This window comes from Muntiacus reevesi, chromosome 4 (assembly GCF_963930625.1).
Source record: "Muntiacus reevesi chromosome 4, mMunRee1.1, whole genome shotgun sequence".
In the NCBI taxonomy this organism is placed as follows: domain Eukaryota; kingdom Metazoa; phylum Chordata; class Mammalia; order Artiodactyla; family Cervidae; genus Muntiacus; species Muntiacus reevesi.
Window position 1 is genome coordinate 103421335 of NC_089252.1, and position 27400 is coordinate 103448734.

Consider the following 27400-nt stretch of genomic DNA (forward strand, 5'->3'; position numbering starts at 1 on the left):
TCCAGTCACACCACTGAAATAGACCCTTCAGGCTATAAGATCAATAGAGTGATTGCCAACTGGCAACTGCTCCCAAATCATAGCTATTCCTGTTTATGTGACCCAGTTATTTAGGGTGAGTTCCCAGTGCTAGGGATCCTGGGTTGTAGCTTATTGATCTGAGTTGGGCTAATCTATTTCCTTTCCAAGAAGGTCAAAATTCACTGTCTTTTTTCTATTAAGCCTAAAGATTGTAGCATAGTTATTATATAAGGATTCTAAGAAAGATTTGGGGATTCTTGCTAAGAGGGTCCTAGAATGATTCTCTCATTGACCTTCCTAAAACTATCTTTTTTCTTTGTTCCATCCAAGCATCCCTCTAATACATCCTCTCTTTGCTATGTTATCCAAAATCAGTTTCTGCTGCTTATAGTCCAAAGAAATCAACTAAAACAGGTTTAGTCACGTCACTCATCCTTTGTTAGAACTCTTTCTTTGGGAATTGCTTAAGATGGCCCTCTGGTACCAGTACCAGTACCTTCAGAGATGAGAAGGAGGAAACCTGTGCTATTGTTTGACATCTGTGACTTAGCTAGAGCTCTTCCTGTTATTAAATTGGTATCAGCCTCACCTACCTGTGACTTCAATCCTTAGGTCCTAATTCATATCTTAGGACCACCCTGGTACAATCCTTATCTGTAGTCACTTTAGGAGATAGTTGAAGGAATACTACCATGTTCCTAAGTCTTCTGAGACATTGATTATTCCTACATTCATTGGTTCGATACAGATATATATTGCATTAGAAATCCAACAAAATGGACAAAGGGAGGAGAAGCAGGTTCACACTGGATCCTCTGGCCACCTGTGAATGTGGTTTTCTTAAAGACTAATGTTAACCAACTCAATTTCTCTTTCCTTCTATGATAATTGAGGGTCTCCAAAAAAACATAGACTTTATGCCTGAGAAGGCTTATTTGTGAAATAAAAATTAATATCTACATATCCTATGGATACCATATCTGAAACAGACATCCTTCTTTTCAAATGGGTGGTCACTTAGTAAGAACAATTTAAGTTCCACATGACATTTATTAGTTTAAAAGATGGCCTGCTTGGAAACCTCAGCAATATTTAGGGAAATGTCAAGCATTTTTTAAAAAGAAAGACAAGCCCCCATCTATGTAGAACAGTGGACGGGGCCAAGTAATGCCCCAGATAGTCTTCATGCACACCCTCATTATAATAATATTTAGCAATCAAATGAATGCTTTCTAGACTTTGGATGTTATGAACCAATAATATGAAAAAAAATTTTTGAAAACAATATAAAGCTTGATAACCTAATTAAACTATTAAATGAGACTCTTCACATGTTAACTACAGTCATCATCATTGGATAAAAGGACATTTTTACATCAGAAAGTAGGAAGGACATTACCTAATTTTAGTATAAAAGGCTGCCATTACTTACAAAGCGTTGGCAATAGTACTGCCACAGTATTGGTTTGTATCCTCATGTGTGTATGTGAATGAGTGTGCAGGGACTTATATGTGCATGTTCGTGAGTATGTGCATGCAACCATACGTGTATGAAAACTTCAGCATGAGCCAGTACCAGTCTTTGGGTTGGCACTTAGGAATTATTTAGTTTGGCCACACTTTTCCTTGATGGTACCCTAACATTCCTGGAAGTTGTACAGCTGGAAATAAGCATAAATAAGCAAGAGAGAAATAATTTTAAATGGCTTCTCAGGTGGCACTAGTGGTAAAGAACCCACCTGCCACTGCAGGAGATGTAAGAGACACGGGTTCAATCCCTGGGTTGGGAAGATCCTCTGGAGAAGGGAATGGCAACCCACTCCAGTATTCTTGCCTGCAGAATCCCATGGACAGAGGAGCTTGCAGGCTGCAGTCCATAGGGTCACACAGAGTCAGACACAACTGAAGTGACTTAGCATGTAGCACACACGTCCTCTTAACATTTCCTCAAAGGCTGATCACCACCTGGAAGTCTCTCTTTCTCTCCAGAGCCCTTCCAGTGGAGCTCTTCTTCACACCCAGCTGTCACCCCTGCCCTCTCTGTGAGTTTACCTCCATCATCCCAGACCAAAGGGATGTTCCTTCCTTCCTACTATCAAGCATTTTAGCCAGACAACTTTGCACAATCTACTTAACTTAGTCTGAGCAATCATAGACTCAGTTTACTTAACTTTAAAATAGGAATAATAATTAATATCTTTCTCCTTGAAGGATAATTTGAGAGGACAAAATGAAATAATGTGCTTCACTTAGGCCTTGTATATCATACAGCAAACAAAGTGGTTTATTAATGATTAATTTGTCTATTAATGATCTTTTATCAACAATGGAGTCATTCATTAATCAGCAATTATTTATCTTTTGTGACTTAAGTTTTCATATGCTTTCTTCACCAGAGGAGTTTGCAAGCCTTATCTCTTGCCCAGCACTTAGCATAATTTTTTTTTTTGGTCTATAGTGAGTTCTTTTCAGATACAGATGGGGATTAAGACACTGGTTGACAACATTAGATGCTCTCTTATGCCACTACCCATGAGTGTGTTGCCATCCTCAGAGGTGCTCTTTTTATCACTGCTCCCATCAATGAGACTTTGGAAGCCCCATTAAGAGTTCTGCAGCCCCATTCCTCTTTGAACTTAAGCCTTATGTCCTGTGCCTTGAAGTTCAAATCTAAAAGAAGGCGCTCTGTTACTGTTCAGTGGGGCTGGGCAGCCTCAAGGCTGTCCTGGGAGATAGATGATCTGATCTCAAAGCAATCGGTCAACAGGTCAGAAACTCTGGGAGTGGTAATCAGTGTCAGATTGGGGTCTGGTCACCAGGATGTTTCTCACTAAGTGGTTTTCCAGGTCTGAAAGAACTGAGCTCTGTCACCTTTCTCAGCTTCTAATCTCCCCCCTTCCCCTCTGATTTGTGTAGCAGTCTCTCTCTTGTGGACTGGATTAATTGCCTCTGGTGGTTAGTCTTGGGTCCATGTGGCATTAAGAATTGGGTATTGTGGAGAGGGAAATGCCTCAACCTTTTAAATCTTTGAGAGTAGAAAGTGATAAAGAATGAAAATGGGTACCTATTATAAACAAGCGAAAAAGGAACCAGTAATGCTGCTTTCATTATGAAAGAAAACTGTTAGGTAGAATTACATAGAACTGCTGATACTTGACTGTTTCTGATCTACAATAAGTACTTCATATCATTCAGCCTAATAGCTATAAACATAGGGTTTTGTGTTTCTATTTATTCATTTGTTTTTTAACTTGTGGATCATAGCTGGATTGCATTGGACTCTGAGAATGAAGAGGACAGGATGGGAGGGGGCTTTTACATCAGTTATCCAGTATCTGGTATACATGGGTGGAGATGCCTTGTGGATTCTCAGGCCTGGATTCACAGATATCTTCTCTGCATGGTATTGCTGATGGTCTGGTATTTGTTCCTAATGGAAATAGAAGGGTATTTCCTTATGTTTTGTGACATCATTGCAGGGTCATCTCATCTCATGACTGTATGGAGAATCTCCAGGGTCTGCTATTTGGTAAGCTCCAAGAAAGCAGGGGGTTGTGTCTGTTTGTTTGTCCTTCCATCTCTTATACCTGGTATGCAATGGGCACTTGTGTTGAAGGGATTGAAGAACTGAGCTCTGATCATCTGTTTGGTTTAGTTTTTCTAGTGTGGCCAGTAAACAGCCACCCCAGAAGAACATGTTCATCTCAGTTGCTTCTGGTTGAACTTTGTAATTTTACGTCAGAAATGTTCCTGCCTCTAGTGATGACTCCTCCCAGAGTAGAAATTTCACCTCCATGAGCCACAGGGCTACCCATACTGTAAATCTGAGACTGCTTTCTATACTGTGGTGTCTTGGGCTGGTTCCCCCGCGACTCTTTCCAGATGTGGAGTGCTTTCAGGTAGTTTACCAGACTCTCATTCTGCATCCGCTGTCTGGCTTCATGCTCCCTTCTCCCTCTGAGAGGGAGCCCTCTAGCAGTGTCCCGCATGTTGCATTCATGAATACAGAAATTTTAGGAAACTAACACATGGCTTCTCATTAGCTTTTGTACTCACTAGCATATTTTTACAGCTCTTTGTTCTGCATGTTTTTTAAATCAGTTGCTTAGTAATGTTATATTTTAGGTGTGTGTGTGTGTGTGTGTATGTATTTATACACACACACACACACACACACACACACACACACACAAACTTTGCTTCTTTAATTTGGGCTCTGAAATGAATTTATGGTCTTTGAATCTGCTCTTGCATCTGCATCTCTTTTTCATCTATAGGTTATGGTACATGGGTGAAGCCTTGTCAAGAAAATGGCCCTGTGCATTTGCTTTCTCTCCCGTTGACATAGTCAGCAAGTGGTTAGTGAGTGTCCTTTTGAAAGGTTGTGTGTTTTCATGGTGGCATTTTTGCAATTTCTTTCCAACGTAGAACTGTGATCAATTTGGTCTCACTTCTTTCCCTCACAATGTCGAAGTGTGTATTTTTAATTTCTGTCATTTGGAATTTTAAGTTATTTCCAGAAAAACATATCCTCTTGGTTTTTAGGTACAAAGCCAGGTTGGATTTACAATCTATTTTATTCTATATAATCTCTTAGCAAATCTATGACAAGAACAGAACTGGGACTTTCATTCCTTTGTAGGTAACTATGTGTCAATTAAGTTACATCTTGAAATAGGCATCTGAAACATACCTATCACCTCTTAATTGACTTCTCAGCAGGTTTAATCCCATATGGAATGATTATTTGATAATTTGATAAGTGATAATTTGATTGTAAGCTTTCATCAAGGAATTAAAAATGTAAGCAGAAAGGGGATTAGAATGTGAAATGCCTTAACTCTCTCTGCATTGTGGAGCTCTCCTGTGGCTAAAGTTCTTTCTTTTTTTTTTTTTTAAATAAGCACCCTTTGTGATACCTGTTTAGAATATAGATTGCAAAGGTACAACTACCTTGGGGGCGGGGGAGGGGGGGCGGTGTTGGGGGGAGTGGAAAAGGGCAGAATTTATTGCAATGGCCACGAGATGGCAGACCTTAAACCCAGACTTCTCAAAGAGATTTACGTGCCCAATCTCATCCTTGAGCATGCTTTAAAAATCATCAGCTTTCCAAAGGAAGACTCCTATTGATTATCCTAAATCATTTTTCAGTTTTGTGGCAGGCAAGCAAGGGAGAGCAGGTTCAAGTAGATGGGAATCTGTTTATCACGCCCTCTTTGTCATATATCATCTTCCTGCCCCTCCTAGAAACCTGCTTTTTGCCTGGTCAGTACCGTCATGCGCTGCACACCATGAACACCCCACTCTGTGTTTCCTCCTCCAGTGCGGAGCACGACTGCCTGTTTCCTGCCCCTGAATGGGAAGTCTCTCAAAGAAGCTGCTTCCAACAAACCCAGTTGTTTGTATTTCTCCCTACTAAGATCTGCCACACAGAGCCTTAATTCAATTTTCTTCAAATGTTGCATTAACGAAATTCTGGAATGTGCCCCCTTCTGCTCATATCCCTCTTAGAGCAATGACATGAAAATCTGCTTTGTTTTTCATTATAATATAGCCTCTGGGACTGTTCTATTCCATGTAAACATAAACAAAAGAAGGTTTGATTTAACACAAAAATTTCAAATTAAGAAGGGAAATATTTATTTCAAGATACAGGAGTGCAGTTTGCTGTTCTGTGCAGGGCTTACTAACAAATCTTAGTAACCTTAAATATAAAGGGAAAATTAAAATATACTCACATAATATACACATGCATATATACATCTTACCAATAAGAAAAAAAAATGGTTGGATACCCTGGGGGCCAAGCCTTGAAGTCAACCAAAAAGTTAATGTGATGAAGCAAGTCTCTTGACAGTAACTGATCATCCATGGACAATACGTTTAGTTTAGGTAGATGCTGGCAAAGCCTTGGCTCACAGTGAAGTCCAGATGTATTTAGTTTTCTTATTATCAATCATCAATAACCCAGGGAGTCTGGTTGGGTGTATTTTATATAGAAAACCACTTTGGCAGAGTTAAATGCTCTACGAAGGAGCCTTCTCATCATTGAATGCAAATAACAAGAATGAATGAGCATCACAGAACATTATACTAACACAGGATAGTCTGCTGGGTCACAGAGTCCTTTCATTTCACTTGCCCTTACTGTCTTCCAAATTTACCAAGTTTTTTTCGTTTGTTTGTGTTTCTTTTTTTTTAATGGAAGATTTTTGTTTTGTTTTGAAGTTGTTTGACTTTGGTTAGATTTTGTTCTTGACCTTGCCTTTTAAAAAGTCACTTTTCAGAACAACATTTCCATTTTTCACACTGCAGGAATCACGTCTTGCCCACCTTTGTGTGGCCTTTCCTGTCAGTTCGGACAGGATGATACTGCACAGTCAGACCAGGCTGGTCTGGGATGCAACTCTTCTATGATGGGGATATTCTTCTCCACATTTAAACTCTATTTTCTCCTTTAAGTTTGTTTGCAAAACAATTATCAACTCGTGAAAGTCAAATGGGCAACTTAACAGAAACCAATTTCAGAGACTTCTCTGTGAGTCTATCTTGAAAATAAGAGACTGGCATATTTAGATATGTTTCCTATGAAGAGGAGCCTGGTAGAAATTAATTTAAAACTCTTGAGTCATTACATTTTGTGGTGTCCATCTTAATAAGTGATTGCTTAATAAGTAATAATAAGTGATTACTTATCATTTGTTTATTATTTATTTATTTATTTATTTATTTATGATAAGAAATTACTTATTGCTTAATAAGTAATAATAAGTGATTGCTAACATTTGTGTGGTCCTGTCAGACACTGGACAGAATCTCTACTTGCATTATCATGTTTAACTCTTACAACAATCAGAGAGTTACTGTTATCTTTCCTTAGTTCATTATGAGGAAATAGAAGTTTCAGAGTCAAAGTAACTTGCCCATGGGTATAAAAACAAAGATATTGCTGAGATTCAAACCCAGGTACATTCAGTTCCAAAACGTAGACACTAAGTATCTTCTCTTCTAAAGAATTTGAGTAATACTATATTTGTATTGGCGAGTTTTCAAAAATCACACCAGACTAAGGTAATCAAAAGAAGTATTTACTTTTTTTTCTTTTTCCTCTGTCCCTCTCTCTGTCTCTCTCTCTCTGGATCGGGCACACAATAGTCAATAATGCTTCACACATGTTCTTTGCCAGAACCTGGACAGTGGTCCCTCCCATGCCTTATTGTCTTTTTATCAATCTCCAAAGGTCTAGGGATGGAGAAACTGAATGAGGATGGAGGCAGTACCTCTTCTGGCACTGATCGTTGTCTGGCCTCAGGCCTTTTCCACATGGGAAAATCAGCTGGACTCAGCCTCACCTGTATCCCTTTGCAGAAGGACACCGAGAGGTGCAGGCATCTTTGCATCCTGAAGCATGGGATGCTGGACCGGCTGCACTGGGAGGAGCTCAAGGATGATCCAGCTGCCTCCCTGGGTTGTGCCCTGAGAGGGTAGTCGGGTAGACACCAGTGCACAAAGTGAAGTGAAGAGCTTCCACAGGACTCGTAGCCCCTGTGTTAGGAAATTCCAGTCATGTGCTATTAAATTTCAAAGACAAAATTCTCTGTAATTGGAGTAAACGGTTTCTTGAGGTCAGTTTTAGGTGGGTGACGGAGAGCAAACCACATTAAGGAGTCTGGGCTGCCAAAGCTTCGCCTTTACAAATCTGGTCTGTTCTTTGTCCTTGGTGAAACTCACATTGTTCAAATATATCTCACCCTGTGGGCCCACCTCATGCAAGCTGCTTCGTTTTCTGCGTGGGCCTTCTCTGTACACAATACATCATTCTACTGGTGGGTAGTGTTGATATTAATTGTTACCAAAAACCTTTTCTTTCTCACTATGCTGTTTGAAAATACAGCTTTTAAAATTTTGGCAAATGAGCATCTATCTGCAGGGTTCCTTGTAGCGAACCTTACTCTCACACCAGGGGTAAGAGAGAGGCTGTTTTGAACAGGATCTTTCGTCACCGTCTGTCTTAAGTCACCTCCTACTGAACTTATGGTTGAAGATTCAGGGTCATAAGGGAAAGAAAACAGTAATTAACTGGGAAAAGTTGATTGAGCGGTATTTTTCCCCACAGTATGATTAGAACATGACTGTGGGCTAAGCACCATACATAATATAGGTTTTCCCTTGAAATTATCCAAACATTTCTTAATGGAATGCATTTTTTTAAGCATCTGCTTTTGTAATTGAATGTGTTCCTAAAGATGGGCCAGCTAACTAAAATAAGAGCCCACAGGAAAAACTGTGTTAATGCTTCTTCCCACAATCTAATTTATAACAGTTCCTAATTGGCCTGCCTCATTTACAACTCCTAAAATTAATTTTCAATCCTCTTTCAGAGCTCAAGTCATCATTAAAAGAATGACAGCAACAGGGAGTGAAATAGAAATGTTTATAAAGCTCCCTTTTAAATTGACTGTGATAAGTGATGTAGGAATGTATTACCGTCTGAGGCTTGTAGACCTCTCTTTGTGAAGGCTAGCCATAGGCAACTCTGGAAAGAAGGCATTTATCTTGGCAGGAGATGCCCTTCAGTCCTCTTTTGTTTTATTCCATTGAGGATTTTTTCCAGGGTGGCTAAAACCATTTTTTTGGTGTTTTATTAGCTGTATCTTGACTACCTCCTACAAACTGAATGACAGCTTAGGGTTATTACATGTGTTCTTGCACATATTTTTATCCATTGTTAACCCTGACTAAATGCATGCAGGGGCACAGAATTCCCCTCTCTTTTCCTTCATTGTTGCCCATATTTGTTAAAGAAATTATTCCCCTTGACGTTTGTTTAGGCTGCACTTTGATAAAATGCTGTCTATGGTCCACTTTCTTAGCTTGGCATTCAGCAGACTCTTATAGATTTATTTCTCTTTGTATTATCTTATCTTCCTTTCTAGCATATTTGGGCTTCCTTTTCATATTTTAAGTTACATTTTGGGGCATAGACAGATCACCTTAGTAATTGTATACCGAAGCATTGCAGTGTTCTAAAGATAATTTTGCAAGCCTTTGGCATATACTTAACCCCACTAACTTTCTAAAGACGAGTATATATGTTCCTTTTCATGCTGTCGGTGAGTAAGCAAAAAGGAGGGACTGAGTGCTGAAAGTGACTTCAGGCTCAGAGAAACTTTCTTCCTGTTGATGGGACAGTGACGTTTTCTGAAGCACTGTAAATCTGGCTTTGAATTTAGAAGGTGGCTCACTTGATGAAGAAGTTAATGAGGGACTTTCTTTGTATTTCTGATTTATAGCCACGTGTATACTCTTTATACTTGAGCCTTAAAAAAAAGAAAAAGACATAGATGTAAAGGATATATCAAAACTGCAAATACTTCAATTTTCTCAGCTTTTAAAAGGTTGAGCCCCCCAAAAGGGGGACATTTAAGCTTCCTAGTTTATGTCACCATCTGGTATTTTCTAAAAACAGTGAAGTATTTATCATTGAGTGCTTTAAGTTAGATATATCAGCACACTGGTCTATGAGAATTATCAAAACTTAGAATCCAATATAGGGCTAGCAGATGAAGTTATTCTTTGAAAAAACTTATATTTAGTATCCCTTACCCTCAAATAAAACAACAAAAAAAAGCAAAAAACCCTGACTTTGAAACTATGGTTAATGAAAATCCGTAACCATGCAGAGTTAACTCATAATGGTATAATCTATATGTTAAGATGTATCAGATTTATAAAACGTTATTTTAAACTCATGAAGACTTTTGCTTTATAAAAACAAATGTAATGACTCTGTCAGCCTAGAATTAAGAATTTGCTTTGCCTGACATCCCTGTAAGGGTATATCTAGGAAATGGCTAGATATAACCTTAACATATTCAGAACATCTCTCCAAATATCCTAAGTATGAAATGTTCATGTTTTTCTAGTTTTGTATAATTTAAAAAACCCTTTGCCAATTACTCTTTGATTTAAATAGACAGGAATTACTGAGTATAGATATCAATCGAGATATTTTAGGAAAAAATATCACTAGTTTAAGGCAAATCTTTAAATGAGGGTTTCTGAATATGTATAATCATTGTTACATTAATTTTATTCAGACTTCTATCATTGCATAATACTAGTACTTATAAAAAGATTTCTTAGCCAAGAGGAAACAAAAATAAAACAATACAATAAGGACAAGTATATGAAGAACAAAGTTGTTATTTTCTTTGGATATTAGTATTGATGAGTAGTTTTAAATACACTTTTATAAAAATGATTTTAAATTTATTTTGAGGTTTACTAATTAAGAATTATTAGATTTGAGACTCTATTTAGTGACAACATCTGTAGAGATTTGGGAATTAATATATTTTTTATTGAGAGAAAACTGGGAATTAGAAATTAATTTGCTGGGACTTTTGATGTATTATAAGAAGAGCAATACATGTTAAATACATGAAGAGCCCAAGTTATAGAACTGTAGGAGAAAAGGAGTTTAGAGGGGTCATTCTTTAGGTTGATGATAACTTTTCAGTCAGTTTAGTCACTCAGTCGTGTCTGACTCTTTGCAATCCCATGGACTGCAGCATGCCAGGCTTCCCTGTCCATCACCAACTTACAGAGCTTGCTCAAACTCATGTCCATTGAGTCGGTGATACCATCCAACCATCTCATCCTCTGTCATCCCCTTCTCTTCCTGCCTTCAATCTTTGCCAGCATCAGGGTCTTTTCCAATGAGTCAGTTCTTTGCATCAGATGGCCAAAGTATTGGAACTTCAGCTTCAATATTAGTCCTTCCAAGGAATATTCAGGACTGATTTCCTTTAAGATGGACTGGTTGGATCTCCTTGCAGTCCAAGGGACTCTCAAGAGTCTTTTCCAACGACACAGTTCAAAAGCATCAATTCTTCAGCACTCAGCTTTCTTTATGGTCCAGCCCTCACATCCATACATGACTACTGAAAAAACTGTAACTTTGACTAGACACACCTTTGTCAGCAAACTAATGTCTCAGCTTTTTAATATGCTGTCTAGGTTGGTCATAGCTTTTCTTCCAAGGAGCAAACATCTTTTAATTTCATGGCTGCAGTCACCATCTGCAGTGATTTTGGAGCCCAAGGAAATAAAGTCTGACACTGTTCCTGTTGTTTCCCCATCTGTTTGCCATGAAGTGATGGGACCAGATGCCATGATCTTAGTTTTCTGAATGCTGAGTTTTAAGCCAGCTTTTTCACTCTCCTCTTTCACTTTCATCAAGAAGCTTTTTAGTTCCTCTGCTTTCTGCCATAAGGGTGGTGTCATCTGCGTATCTGAGGTTATTGACATTTCTCCCAGCAATCTTGATTCCAGCTTGTGCTTCGTCCAGCCCAGCATTTTGTATGATGTACTCTGCATATAAATAAATGAGCAGGTTGACAATATACAACCTTGACGTACTCCTTTCCCAATTTAGAACCAGTCCATTGTTCCATGTCTAGTTCTAACTGTTGCTTCTTGACCTGCCTACAGATTTTCAGGAGGCAGGTCAGGTGGTCTGGTATTCCCAACTCTTGAAGAATTTTCTAGTTTCTTGTGATCAACATAGTCAAAGGTTTTGGTATAGTCAATAAAGCAGAAGTAGATGTTTTTCTGGAACTCTCTTGCTTTTTCTATACAATTACTAAAGTTATGTCATTCTAAATTTTAACCTAGAAGAGGAAAATGAATTTAAAAGGGTCATGGAATACAGGAATAAAAGTGGACATCGAGAGACTAGTTAGGAGATTGTTGTAATTGTCCAAGTGGGAGATGATGAGACTGTACCAGATGTGTATGTGTGTGAAAATGTCTGTGCACACCTACCTACCTGTGCATAAAGAATGAAAAGGACAGAAATAACATACGTACCTTGATGGGAAAAATGAGCAAATTTTAGGAATGCCAAATATTTGAAGCATGTACCTGCAGTTTATTTTGTGACTGAAGTGTTTCATTTACAATTTTTAAGTGTTTATTCTTACGATAGTTTGTGGGAGGGAAGTATAACAGAAAGATATGAGTATAAGAAAAAGTAAAAACCAGCCTATCTATTTCACCACTGTTAGATAATGCCTGTTAGCATTTTAGCGTTTTCCCTCTCATTTCTTTCTATGAACATGTTTTTTGTTTGGGGGATATTGTGTATACATTTGTATGACAAGAGCTGTTAAGGGTCTGAACTTTTTCTTATTGACATGCTAACAGGCTTGCCTGCCTCTGTTTCAGGAATGCAGGCAGAGGACCAGAGACTTTTGGGTTAGAGGCATTGACTTTATTGCTCAAGCATCAGTGTATTTATGTCAAGACCCCATTCCATTCCCCAAGTTCTTTGGAGGCAAGACAAGAGGGCCAGACGAATAGCTGTATATGTAATGGGTTGCATTGAAGGAGAGCAACCCTGAGTTCAAGGAACTTGAATCTTTTAGAAGACAGGGCAGTAAGATGTCTGTCTTTTGCTCTGCAAGGAAACACTGTTATACAAGGCAGTAGTATATTTAGCCTTTGATTGTAAGGGGGACACTGAGTGTATCTCTCAAGGCTATTCACTCTAAACAATCCTTGGAAACCTGTGAGAACAGAAGGTAGCACCTTTGCTCATAAAATATGCAGAAATATAAGCCTCATGGAGTCTCTCAACAAACATACATGTTCTCATATATCATTACATTTTTTAAAAAAAGCATTTAAAATGGCTGCATATAGCTATAAAAGGTGAATCTTTGGGATATAGCATAATGTACTATCAACTCCCAATTTTCCAAATAATGATCTTTTCAGTTGTTTCCATTTAAGAAGTTTCACTTAGAAATTTCTATTTGGAGCAGAGTGGCAAAAACTATTGCAGTCACCTTGGGTGTGTTGTAGCTAAATTGGAGTAGATAGCAGTTGCGCTCTCCCTGATTTGAAGTCTATGCAACCTCTTCACCTTGGCCTTATATATAATATGCAGTGGCTGTGAATGGCCAACATGTCTGTTGTCTCAAGATGTTATCCAGAAAGAGACAGGCTCTGTGAAGTTGACTATTAATGCTGTTATTTGTAGGCTAGCCTACACTGGTTTTCTTCTGGAGAGTGGAGATATTTCCCAACATTTCTGCTGCTCACATGTCTGATTGGGCCTCAGACAGAACCTCCTACTCCCTGGCATGAGCAGGGCCCAGAAAAGTCTATACAAATCCCTGTAGTGAAAAGGAAAAGAAACCCAAGATCCAAATAATGACCATCTTGTCCAAACATCTGGAGAGGGCCTGGGTTGGTGATGGGGATTAAAGAAAGGCGAAACAGGACCATGACCAGGTTTCAGTCCTGGAGCTTGTGTGGAGAAAAGTACTCAATATGGAGGCTTTCCAAGGGCTGTAGGGTCTTCTAAATTATCTAGACTATTGTTGAAGTGACACAAATGGTTGAGACAAGGCCTCCTCAGAGGAAAGGGGGACTAAATGAAACATACCAGGAGGGCCATTTCATAGTCATTAATAGTCTCAGAAAATTCTAGGTTAAAATTTGTGACAGATGTTGACAGAAAATTGGACTATAAAGTGGGAGGAAGCAACTGTGATATTTTCCTAAGTGAGCAGTGATCAGCAATTAATCAGCAGTCAAAGCACTGTAATTTTTTAAGTGAGAGGAAGAGTTTTCCAGTGGTGTCTTAAAAGTTTTTAGGAAGTATAAACTGAACTTATTTATTTATTGAACAAGCATTTTTGACACCTGCTTTATGCTCTTCTAGAAGCTGGAGAATTGGTGGTGCACAGGCAAATGGGGTTCCAATTCATGGAATGTCAAGTCTGGAAAACAAACAAATAGTAAATATCTTAAGATTGTTTCAAGCAGGGAATAGTTCTATGAAAACAAAAAGCAGTGTAACATGATAGGCCAGTGGTTTGGGTACGAGGTAGAAGCTGAGAAGTCACCTCTAGGGAGAGTGACTGGAGAGGGCTTTTTTGAGCTGAAACATGAAAGGTGCTGTTTGTGGCAAAGATATTCCAGGCAGAGGGAATGGCGGAGGCAAAGCTTAAGAGGTGAGAACAAGTGTAATATTTTCAGGGACTGGAAAAGAGACCAGGAACAAAATGTGCAGGAGGCTAGTGACTGAGGAGGAAAGAAAGAGCAAGATGACCTCAGAGAGATGCTTGGGGCCAGTTGGTATAACGAGTTGCAGGCATCAGTAAAAGATCTGAATTTGAAGTTTAGTGGGTGATGGGATGGACTTTTCATTCAACAGAATGGCTGAATCTGAATTTATATTGTTTTAAAGATTACTTTGGTCTCTGTACCAGGGTGGCAAGTGGTTAAGCTACACAAGTAGTTGCTGGTGGGTGGGATAAGTTTGTAACAGTAAGTTAATTGAGATAGGGGATGTATTTTGGTGTAAAACCTAATGAAATTGTTGATGGATTGGCTCTGAGTGAACAGGGAAGAAAGGGAGTCAAGGATAACTTCTAATTGAGAGACTTGGGCTACTTAGTGATTGGTGTTAAAATTACTGAGGTAAGGAAGACTGAGAAACAAGCGATTCTTGGTAGAATGGCAGGGGAGCATTACTAATTTCATTGAAAATTGAAAGGAGACCCTAGTAAATATTTCTGCATGGCTTTTTCAAAAGAAAATCTTGCATGATAAAAATAATACTTAATATTGAATTTGCTGCCCAACTTTATTGACTTGTCTTGGGGTATCTAGAACCTTACCTGACACATGGATGGATAGACGAATGGAAGGATTCAACAGATATTTGAATGACTGGATGGATAAATGGATAGATGTCTTAGGAATCTGCAGACTGACTCCCTCCGTTTCTTGTATAAAGCTGTGTCTGTGAAGTCATCAAAAGGTGTGTCTCAGAGGACACAGTGTGTGGGTCTCAGGGATTCTGATACAAACTACTTTGTTCATTCTTCTGAGGATCAAGGAAGCAGTTGTTTTTAATCACTATCCATAATTCCTTCCCTTGAGACAACTCCCTTGAAGTGAGTCATGGCTCACTTCAACTATAAATGCTGATTTTTTTCACTTTATAAAAATCATCACAATATCTTTATTTTACCAGACAGGAAGCACTTCTTGCGGCAATCAGTGAAAAAGATGCGAACATTGCCTTGCTGGAACTGTCTGCCTCCAAAAAGAAAAAGACACAAGAAGAAGTCATGGCCCTCAAGCGGGAAAAAGATCGACTAGTACATCAGTTAAAGCAGCAGGTGGGGCCTTTTGCATGACTGGTGTGTTTGGCTGGGTTGTGAGTTTGGAGTGCTTTCTCTGGGTTTAGTTACTCTTTGTTTTGCCATGTCCATCCTGTGTGCTCAAGCAGGTGAAACCAGGTAGGAGAAAAATAGTCCAAGTTGTCTCTGGAACATTTTACTGCTTTCCTGTTTTTGTGCATGTGCCTGGGCTTGTGTGGCTCTTAACCAGTGCTGTTTTCCTTTCTTTTGTATTCACATCTTCTCCCCAGAAATACCTCTCAGCTGTCTTCCTTCCAGTGGACTTTGTATGACTTCTGACTAAATCCTAGAAAGTACTAATTAAATTCTAGGCACCTTCTTTCCCATAGAACTTGTTACCTTCTGTCTTGCTCACTTTCTGGGCCCAATAATGACTCCCATTATCTAGTTCTTTTGATTTCTTTTTCACCGTACTTCCAACTTTGATTCTTCAATGATTTCTACCCGAACTTTCTGGCCAAGAACCATCTCCCAGCCCCTAGGCTTGGAGATAGCCAGGCTATGCTTGGAGACCCCTCTAGCCATTATTTAGTCAAATACTTTTTTAAATATTCATTTGCCATATTATCCTATTTTTCCCTCACCTAGGCCACTGTGTGTCTTTTGTGTGGCTTCCTGGAATCGGCTTAAATGGAAGTATTTATACCTAAAGCATATTGTAAAATCGTCTCTGAAATCTTCAGACATGGTTTCTCCTCCATGTATATATAACCTGAGCGCTTTTGGAATCAACGGTTACAAATAGTCAGTTAGATTGCAGATTCATTATGAAACGCACTCAGCAGAGAATGGTTCAGTGGTCTGTGGTCTCACAAGGTGGCTATCACAGCTTAGCTGGGGCCACCCGTGGCTCTGAAACTCTCTGAATGCCTGAAAAGATAAGCTCCCTCCTGTCACAGTTGGGCCAACCCTTTCCCTCCCCAGGAAGGAAAAGGCATCCTTTGGCCCTGAACCAGAGTCTGATTTTCACGGAACTGCCTTACTAAGGGAGCGAGCAAACAAGCACCGCCACGCCTGGGTACCCTCTGCTGCAGAGGGAGGGTCCCAGTCGCTGGTGGGTGTTGGGGTCATCCCACAGAGCAGCATGCCACGCTAGTGCTGATCCCAGGAGTTAGGGGCCACTTCCATCTGACCGCTTCATTTGGGGCTCTGCCGCTTCTATACTAGTTTTTCCACCCACTTGGCCACAGAAAGTCAAGTTGGGGCTCCTTCTTTACTTTCTCCTAGTTCCTTCCCTGTGCACCCTGCATCCTCCCCTCCTTCACATAACCATTGTAGCTTTCTCCCACAGGTTTATAGACCTAAGAAACAGCCCCTGACCTCGAACATACCATGCACTTGTGATGCTAGCTACAGCCCAGATATTACGGCCAAGTACCACGGGTCCAGCTACGATGCATACATGATCCAAAGGTCTCAGGTCAGTCAGCTGCTGAGGAGACATTCGCCCCCACCATTGGGGTTGGGGGTGCATAAGAGCTACATCACATCTTGACCTTCAGCTCTTCTGATGATTTCCAATATTCATTGGCCATAGAGTCTAGAACCATAGATGAGAGCACTATATCTTGATTTGTAGTGCAATTGCATTTATTATGTATTTGCCAATGGTTCTAGTATTGATGGTCACCTTATAGGTGCAGCTTTTCTGAAACAGGCTGCACTGCTGTAAAGACAAGATTGGCAGAGGGCTTACCATCAGGCTCCTTGAATTACATTTGTCTTTTTGTCTCTTGGATACTTTCCTCCCCAATTCTCTCTATACTCTTCCCAGTAAAGAATTTTTTTAAGGCTGTTTTTTGTTTTTTTCTTTCTCAGCATCATGAAAATGCACTCCTGGATTCCAGGAAGGATTGAGTGTAGCCCTTCAATCTGCTTCTGGTAAACTGTACAAAGCCTGCATTATTCACAACAGGCTTGGTTTTGGGTATCATGGGGCACATTTGTGAAACCCCAGCCATGCACAGTTAGGCTCCTGCATGGGCTAAAAGCAGGGTCTGAAGGACTGTTGTGAAAAACGAAGCAGCAAAGGAGGAGGATGGGCTTCTTTCCCTGACTTAGGTTGGAAATTCTTCCCCACACCCTACTGGCCACAGAGCAGGAAAGAATGTCAATTTATGTATCCTTGTTGCAGATGATAATGAGTCTGAAAATAATAGTCATTGGCTTATAAAAGCATGCTGTTTTTATTGAGAGTCTACTTTGTGCCAGGAAGGGAATCCAGTGTCCCTGGGGGACTTACTCTGTCCCACGATCCTCACAGCAGCCCTGTGATATGTCAAAATTACCTGCTCTTCCTGGGATCCGTAACTGAGACTCAGAGTACAGAACAACCAGCCCAACATAAAGAGCTTGTAAGTGATAGAGCTCAGGTTATATATAGCCCGTCTGAGTCCACATATACCCCACCATGTTTAGGAGGCAATTCAGAGTTGCAAGCAGATGGATATTCCAGAAATTCTGAGGTCCTTTTATCTTTGTATACCTAAAGTAGATGCCAGAAACCCATTTGAGAATGGTCTCCAGCCAGCCATTGATAAAGAATAGTTCTGCCTAGAGCTCTTAGGCTTAGGATGTTTGATCACATAATGACTGCTAGTACTTTTAAACTCCCATCATGTGCCAGGTGTGGGTCAAAGGGCTTTATATACATTAACGCATCAACTCCCACCAAAGAGGAAGAGCTGATGCTTTTACAGAGAAGGAGCCAGAGGTCCAGAGAGGTTGGGTGTGCCGCTCAGGCTTCATAGCTGGACACACCATGATGCTTGAACAGACATTTTTGCCACACAGCCTTAAGTGGATTTTGCATTTGGCATCCGGAGTTTCACTGCATACGTTAAATTTTGATTCCAGCACTTGTTAGTTGGGTGATCATGAGCAAAATACTGAACCTCCCTGAGCTTCAGTTTCCTCATCTGTAAATTGGGCTAATACATGATTCAGAGGGTTGTTTGTGAGGTATAATGTATATAAAGTGATTTGCACATGCCTGGTAGACAAAGGTTCCAAATGTGTGAGCTCCCATTACAACCACTGCTACTACTAATAGATTTTATCACTACCAGCCCTCAGAGATAGTTTGATTTTTATTTCATCTTTGTTGTTTTTCACATACCTTGGAGTTACAGCTCATTGAGAATATACTGTTGAACCATGAAAGATAGAGCAGATAATTGTTGGCACTAAAGCCTTCCTGGTCCCCATACCCCTAAAATCCAAGCACTTGGGGAGTGGTGAGCAGATGTGTTAGGAGTTGTAGACCCCAGTTCCCAGCCTGCACTGAACAGGCCCACAGCACTTACTAAATTTGTTTGCATCCCTCATAGATATCAGTCATAGAGGACGTCCCAGGGACAGTGAGTCTCAGGTTTCACTTCTCATCACCTGCATAATTGATCTGAGATACCCAGGCCAATGGGAGGGAAAGATCATGGGTCTGGGGATTTTGAGGCAGGTGGGCACATGAGAGGTATTACCCTGTTCAGGCTGCCTTTTGAGCTCGTCCCAATATAGGACTCTGCCCATAGCAGTCTCAGTGACTGAACGTGAGTAGCTCATTCAGCAATCCCCTAACTGTTTCACTTTGCCAAGCACATAGTGGGCACCAAATAAATACTGTTTTGTGTGAATAATTGTATGATTTCCACAAGCCAGGTCTATACCAAGTGTTTTCTGTATACATAGTTTACAAACATTATCTCACTTTTTCCTCATAAGCAACCAACTACCCAATGCATTGCATACTCATGTCCATCGAGTTGGTGATGCCATCCAACCATCTCGTCCCCTGTCATCCCCTTCTCCTCCTGCCTTCAATCTTTCCCAGGATCAGGGTCTTTTCCAAGGGGTCAGTTCTTCACATCAGGTTGCCAAAGTATTGGAGTTTCAGCTTCAGCATCAGTCCTTCCAATGAATATTCTAAAGGTACATCCCACGACATGCTCATCATGCTCTAGCTCTCACTGCTGAAAATTCTTCCCTGGCTTCCCTTGCTGGTGGGATAAAGACAAATTCAAAACAACATGCTATCTGCCTTGTACATGCAATTCCCTCTGCCTGGAACACATTTTCTTCTTTTCCTCACCTAGTTAACACCTACTGGTTCAATTCAGTCTCAGTCCAACATCACCTTTTCAAGGAGGCCTGATGGGACTTTCTCAATTGGGTCAAATCCCCAATTTGGCACTCTTGTAGCACATGTACATCATTTAATTGCACTGGAACAGATGCAGTTTTTGCATTTGTTTTGGTGATTACTTGGATAGAAACTATCTGTCCTGCTAGTTAATGAACTCTATGAGGACTGTGAATGTGACCTCATGACTTTTTTTTTTCCTGACCACTTGCAGGTACTAACATTTGCTGGTAGGCATTCAGCGAATGTTTGTTGACTGTATAAATGAATGAATGAGTGATTTGCCAGAGCAGTTTATTAAAAGAAGAGACTTCCTTGATCAATCATGTCTTTAGACAAAATTGAGCCTCATAATTCTGCCTGTAATATTCCAGGAAGCCACTATCAGAGTTGGTAAAAAGACAGGGAGACCTGTTTGCTGAAAGATGACCACAGAATTGGTGCTGCGTTCTTTCTTGTCATGTTGCAAGACATTGTGCAGACATGACTTTTACCACACTTGAAGTTTTGTAAGACTGTCTATATTGAACCCTTCAGGTCTCTTCCAGTTTTGGAGGTTTTTTTTTTTTTCTTTCTTTCTTAAATTAAATGCCACTGAGTTTCTAGATATGGCAGAGATGACTTGCCGTTATGAAAGGAGTCCCTCCATTTCTTTCTGGAAAATGTCTGAGCCTCTTATAAATTAATTTGCCCAGGAATACCTAAACTCCCATTAAACACCTTTCAGAAGAGCCAGAGAAGGTGATATGAAATGAGTTCAGAAATTCCAGCTATGTTTAACCACGAAAGAATCTTTATGACACTCTTTGAGTTTTGACACTTGAGTTGATTCTAGGCTGGACACCTTTATATAGGTGAGAGCAGTACAAATTAACTATCTGTAACTTGTTGCTTACAGAAAGATATAAGGGATTAATCATAGTTTGGTAGTAGACATATAAGTCTATCTGACTTTTGTATTCTTTCCAATTCCATTTCTTTGCAAGTACACACCTCTGACAGTTACTCCACCTCCTAAAAAAAAAAAAAAAATCTGCCTTCCAGATTTTTGCCATTTGGGGAGAGGGATTCAACTAGGAATTCATTAAGGTTTTTTATTTTTATTTTGTATTTTTGTTCTTCCTCTAAGGATGCTAGTTCCAAAAATACTATTAAAATTTACAGTCTTTCCTTCTTTTGTGTCTTGGATCCAATCCCCCCAACTCTTTTCCTCCACTCTTGAAGAAAGAACTGACATCAAAATAATTAATTCTGAAATCATTGGATTTTCCTGCTGCTAAAGGGTTTTTGAAGAAAGCTTAAAACTAAGTCTTACCCCCTAAGCCTTATTCCCAAATGTTCCCTTGTGTGCTGAAGTAGTGAAATGCACATCCTTGATGAAAATGCCTTTTTTAAAATGAGGGCCAGATACTATTGTTCAGTTAAAATTAGAACCAGCTTATTTCTCGGAGCCAGTTAAATACTTTTGTGATCAGAGATAAATTGTACTTGGTTTTCTTTTCCCCTTCCTACTAGTTCTGGGCATTGCTTTTGGTTACCAGGACACACACTGGTCATTTGGGAGCAGGAAGGTACTAGAACCAGGAGACTAGTCCACTGATTCTCTATGTTGCCCTCCAGAGCTTGCAGAGAAGAGAAGTCCGTATCCAGGTTAACATTCTGGACACCGTGCAGGTCCACACAGTATAACTGATCTGGGTAGGGCCTACCTCTCCTGCAGTGTCTGGGCCATCACAGGATTGTCTCCAAGAATTAGCCAGACAATTAGCCACTCCACGAGTGGGAGGAGGAAGATGCTGCCACAGAAAGTGTTCAGGAAAGCTGGGTCTAAGATGAGATTCCAGCCAAAATTGGATCTTGCCACAGGGAGAAGTGTCCTATCAAGAAAAACAAGAAGCACCCGAGTGGAATGGCTCACCAGGCATTTCTTTCTCTCTCTGCTGGGGGCAGCATGTGGTTGTGCTTCCCATTTCCACTTCCATTACCTGGTATGCAGATGACTTTTAATTGCACTCTATGGTTTGGGAGGTGAGTGCAACTGAACGGCAGAGAAGGAACTCCATGCAGTGGGGTTCCCATAGCCTCGTGTTGTGGTTGGACAAGTGCCAGAAAGCTTGATGTGATCCCGACATTGTAATGCATCACAGACTTGCCCTAGATCAAATTGCTGAAATGCAAATGCATTGGTTTTTATTGTAGACTCACTTTGGGTTAAGCTGTTCATGTCCCACTGGTAGAATCTAGCCACATCCCTATTTATCATTGACTTCAGTGCCAAGTGTCTTTACAGTTTGTTCTGGAGAACCCCTTTAAAAAAAAAAGAAAGAAATACTCATTCTCTCCTCAGCAGGCCAAGGGCAGGGCATTCTCACAGAGGTAAAACTTGAAGTTCTTGGCATTCCTGAAAACACTTCACTCTTAGTGTCCCAGTGATTGGTTAGGACACGGGTCTGCTCTCAGCCTGGTGACATGTTTTACTCTAGGTAGCTGGTGCCTCAACCCCAATATCAGGGAATGCATTTGGTTTGCTGGTTGCATCACAAACTAGCACTCAAAGACCACGGAGGCCATACATTTCTCTAATCTTTGCTAGAAATGCACCTGCCAAAACCGTGAGGCTGACTCTGGTGGACCACTTTCTCAGTCTCACATTTGAAAGAAGCCATGTTTTAAAAACCATTTTAGTTCTCTTCCCTAAACATTCATGGAGGTACGGTGTGGAGCCCTACTGGACTATAGAAGGAGACGTTGATACTGACTTTGTCCTTGAGTCTTGGGTTTTTGTCATCTCTATCAACTTTAAGGCAGATATTAGCTCATAAAACATGACAGAGCACATTGCTGTTTTTTTGTTTGTTTGTTTTTGGTGCAGAAGCATTACCAATGTTTAAAAATCTTTGCTTGCTTGAGGGAGCAGGAAATGACTTCACGCAGAAGTAGGAGTTCCTGTGAATTTTATGATGGCAATTCATAGCCTAGCTTTTGTGACAAATGCCTATCCACCAATGATACTTTATGTTTTCAGGTATCCAAGTATCAAGTATCCAACTATCTAGTCTTAGAAAAGCTTATTCTTTGCTTTTGGAATATACCTTTTAGTAGAAAAACTTGAACAGACCGACTTTACCCCTTCACTCCCCCACTTTTAGAAATACAGAAAGGGAGAGATGGGTCTGACTTGTAAGTTTTAGAGTGATTTGCCAGCTTTCTTTCAGTAATTTGAAGCACCGCTGTAGTATCTAGCTGTTGGCAGAGTACATCAGAATAACAGGCTTAGCTGAAGGTGACCAAAATAGAGAATAGCATACAAATGCCAAGAAGATCTCTCACGTGCTTTTTCTTTTTTTTTTTATTCAAATTTCACATCTGTGCTCTATTTTTAAACATTTATTCTTTAAGTGATAACGCATGTTTTACCAACCCTCTTATTGGATTAGACATGTTTGAAATCCCCTCAACTTTAACCTGTTCATTACTGCCTTCAAGAACATTCAGATTTCCCACCAAAGCAGAGAGTATATATGGGGAAATTTTCCAAGATGTCAGCCACTGGGGAGCCATTGTGGAGGGAGGGATCCATTGGTTGTGCTGTATAGATTTGGGGGTGTCTTAGGCTGATGTTGCTTTAAGAGAAATCTAGTGTGGGTGTAATGTGTGCAGCATTTTTCTTCATTGTGATAGTGTTTTGTTGTTGTTCACATTTTAGAGTAGGAAGAGCTAACAGATTTTGAGCTCTTATTGTATACCTGAAACTAGGTTAGGAATTCTAAATACAGTATCTCATTTAATTCTCACAACAACTCTGAAAACCAGGTGTTATAAATTCCATTTTGGAGATAAGGAAACTATGGTCTAGGAACTGGGCAAAGATGCCACAGTTTGTGAGGGGTCTCATTCCAAGACTTCTGTGGTCTTCCCAGCAGTTGTCCCCAACTTGGTGTGATACCTCTTCAGTCATAGCCCCCCTGACCTGGGGCTGAAAAGGAGCATAAAATACAGGCTTTATTCTGTGACCCTGAGCACCACTCCCAGCACCTCCCGCTGCCCCAGCCAGCTCCCGCCTTGACCCTGGGGTCACATGTGCTGGCTGGAGAGAGGGACTTATCTCATCCTGCATCATCAGGCTTATCCGCTGCTGAGGGAAAGGGAGCTGCGGGTTTGATCAAGTGTGTTGTGTTCTCTGCTTTCCTGCATGAATTGTTGACATTTGCCTCTTGGAGCCTTTGTGTTTCATGCTCAAGATTTCTGCTTGAAAGCCTTTTTCTCCTTTAGTTTTCTGTTTTCTTCTCTATCATTTAACATATAAAATCAGGCTTCTCCTGATCTATTTTTGTCTCTCCCTTCTTTCCTTCCTCTCATCATATAATTAAAAGTCCTTTCAGGTTGTCTTCACCTTATCATCTCACATGAATTGAAAAAAGATCCGACTTCCTGCCCCTTGTGTCTTCCTGATGCTGTTTCAAAATGAAAGAAAAGTCCTTCCCCTGGCCCCCTTTTTGCTTCATACTACCGCTTGAATAACTGTGTTTAAATTAGACTGATTTTGTCATTGATCAGCATTGTTGCATGGACTGAGTTTACCATTTTCTGACTTCAGAATTTTTTTTTTTTTTTTTTGCTTTTTCAAGTAATAATTTAATAGGAAAAGGATTTTCACTTTCCTCTCTCCTGATTACAGAAAGACAATCATTAAACTCAGCATTTAAAACTTCCAGTAGTTTCTCTTCACTCTTACTTAATTCCGTATTCTTTTGGGGAAATGTCACTTTCTTTTCTTTTATTCTCTGAAACATGCAGAGGTAAAAGTTCCTCATATAAAGTTCCTCATATTTACTGTGGTTTTTTTTTTTAAATGTAGCACTATATTATTAATAAGAAATCATAAGGATTTAATTTTGTTACTATCCCTATAATGTAAATGATACTTTTCAAAGTTGAAAACACATAAATATATGCTCACTGTAGAAACTTAGAAAAATGTAAATAAAAAACTAAGATCACCCATAATCCCGCCACTCAGAAATAACTGTCATTAAGATTTATAGTTTCCTACATTCCATTGTCTACATGCATATTTGAACAAAGACATGACATACTACATAATAGAGGTTTTTTAGCTTTATAAATGTTTAATGTTGTGTGCATTTTCCCATGTCCTTAAAAGCCTTCAAACACATATATCTTGGTTCTATGATTTCCATCATTGCCATAATTAATTTTATCATTCTCCTATTGTTAGGATCTCAATTGTTTCTAGTTTTTCACTATTAAAGTCACACTTGATGAACATTTCAATCCATGAATCTTTTTTTTTTCATGTTATTTTCCTTAAGATTAATGCCCCAAAGTTGAAATACTGAAGTCATGGGTATTCTAAAGATTTTTAAAAATTAAACAATAGCTCTCATCAGCAAAGTAGCTGACATTTAAAATTTTTTACATAAATGTCAACTGTTTAAGCTTGTCTGTAACATGCCAGTCATAGATTTAGGAAAGAATATTCTAGTACACTATTCTAGTACAAGCGATAGATATACTTGGAAAGCAAGAGGCAGAGGAAAACTTTTATGACTTTAGGGGAATAGTTATGAGGAAACAAATGGGCAGTTCATTCAGCAACTCTTTATTGAGCATCAGCTATGTGCCAGATACTGTTCGGGGCACTGAGAATACCATAGCGAACAGCCCCAAAATCCCTGCCCTGGAGGAAGCTTGTATTCTAGTGGAGGGCACAAATAAGAAACAAAATAAAGACATTAAATCTATAGCATGTTAAATGGCAACAAATGCTATGAAAAAAAATGAAGATGATGTTCTGATGTTCTGTGAGGTGTCTGAGGTGCTTTTGAATAGGGCATCCCCAGGATGCCTCCTTGAGAAAGGGCCAGGTGGGCAAAGACTTGCTGGAAGGTGGAGCACTGCTGGGGAGGGAGTGGTCAATGGGGACCAAGTGCAGCCTGGAGAGTTAGAATCTGTTCTTCTCATCAGATCCCAAGTGCAGTTGCTGAGTTGACAAGGTGGGGGAGCCAGAACCCCACAACACCAGTGTTTAGATGAGATTAATTTTTTAAAAAATGAGCATACAACAACCACAATCCTAATCCCTTATCTCTACCCTGATGTAGCCATTGGGAAATGCCCATTGGACACAGCCAGCAAATCTTTATTGAGATGATCTTTGCAACAATTTGACAATGAAATCTTGCAAGGAAGTTACAGTTTCAGGTTGGACAGAGAGGTGATCCATTTCAGAAAAAAATGATGATTGACTGGTCAACAGTGATGTCTCAGAAGATCTCAGTCCAGAGTGGTTCTTACACCCCAGAAATATCTGATTAACTGATCATCTCGAAGCTGGTTTATTTTCTTTCTCTCATTGCCTAGCACTCCTGGAATTATAAACCCAGCTCAGAAGTCACCCAGAAATCCTACTATTTTGGGCTGCCTTTGGTGTGCCAAAGCCTCTTTGACTGCTAGGGTATGAAGCAGGCGTGTGGGTCACAAGGCAGGCAGGCAGAGTTTCTCTTCTCAGTCTTCTTGGGTGTGGGGGCCCAATATTCTCTAAGATGTCTGACTCTAGCAGCTGTCTAGAAAATATGATGTTGATTCTTTAATCTGTAAACAAAATGAGGGAACCCACCTTACCAGGAAAGTCCTGGCAGGTGATGATAGAAGGTGATCCTTCTGAGAATGGACTTGAGGGTCAGAGTTCCAGCTCTGCTCTGACCCCCAACACACTAAGAAACCCTAGGCAGCTCCTTTTGTTTCTCTCTCTCAGGCTCAGCTTCCCCATCTGTGAGGTGAAGGGATGAAACTAACAGACGTCTCAGTTCTTTGCAGTTTTGAAAGTCAGAAACTATTCCGGCGCATTCATACCTAGAGTACGCTGAGTACTTGATCTACATCAGTGACTTGAAGATGCCCAAGCAAGTCACAGTATTAACTTTGATGGAGCCTGCAGCTGAGTAGAGGAGATATATTGTTCAGTAAGATATTGATGCAGCTATTATTTCTTGAAGAAATTATATTCTAGGCACAGCATACTTTTGTTGTTTCATTACAATCCTCACAAAAGCTCAAAGAGGTGATGCCATCATGATCCTTGCTATGCGAATGGGGAAGCCATGTCAGAGTTAGTGAGCAAGTCTGCCTTTAGGGTAACACTTTGAACCCCTTTGTTTTCCACTGTCATGCAGTTGCCATATTTCCCACCAGGGAATGTTTAAGAATTCAAGGGTTCAAGGATGATAGGGAAGAAGGAAGGCTCTGAATTTTGCTCATTTGCCTTGTGTGATCCTGAGTCATCTTCATTACTAGTTGTATGATGGTGAGGAGGTCAACTTACTTTCCTGTGAAATGGGTATGTAGTTTGCTATCTAGCTCACAGAGAAGCCTTATCACAAAGCATTTTCTCTGGGGTATGGTCTTTAAAAACCTTGAGGGCTGTACAAATGTGCAGGATGTTGATCTCAGTTCTGAGGTGCAAAGACAGGGCTATGTTTTTCTTCCCCACAGGGTAGCACTGTGTTTGAGGAATGATGGTCTGAAACAGTCTTTGGTGACAATCCATTGACACAGACCCACTCCGCATGACTTATTCCCTTGACCAAAGAAGAAAGAACTTGAGTGACAATGCTCATAAATAGGCCCCTGTCTTTTGCTTTTCTGGGAGCCAGACCATGATTTATCCTTGCAGAAAAATAAATAGTGCAGAAGGTGCAAACATTGCCTTGAAAGAACCCAGTTCAGTGTGGGTTCAGACATCTTCCTTCCAGGAAAACGTATCCAGACCTCCCAGCCCTGGTCTAGCTTGTCCAGGCTCCGGGGAGGTCTGCTGGGGCCAGGGTTTTCTGAGGCATCTTGACATGTGGTCGGGCTTCCAGGGAGAGCCTCTGTATTCCTGAGCTTTCTAGTGATGCAATCGTTGGTGAGGCACAGAAACAAAAAGTTGATATTTTGGACGAGTAAGAGCCAGCTCTGGGGGATTATATTTTACGAACCAAAGACAACAGTGTTA

At 40.2% G+C, this 27400-nt stretch overlaps 1 protein-coding gene across 1 annotated transcript in view; it reads left to right on the top strand.

Moving 5' to 3' along the window:
* Positions 1 to 27400, top strand: part of ERC2 (ELKS/RAB6-interacting/CAST family member 2) — a 919595-nt gene that overhangs the window by 678833 nt on the left and 213362 nt on the right. The window contains exon 15 of the mRNA XM_065935028.1: positions 15077 to 15224. Within this exon, the coding sequence (XP_065791100.1) occupies positions 15077 to 15224 (148 nt within the window). The remainder of the gene's footprint in view (positions 1 to 15076; positions 15225 to 27400) is intronic.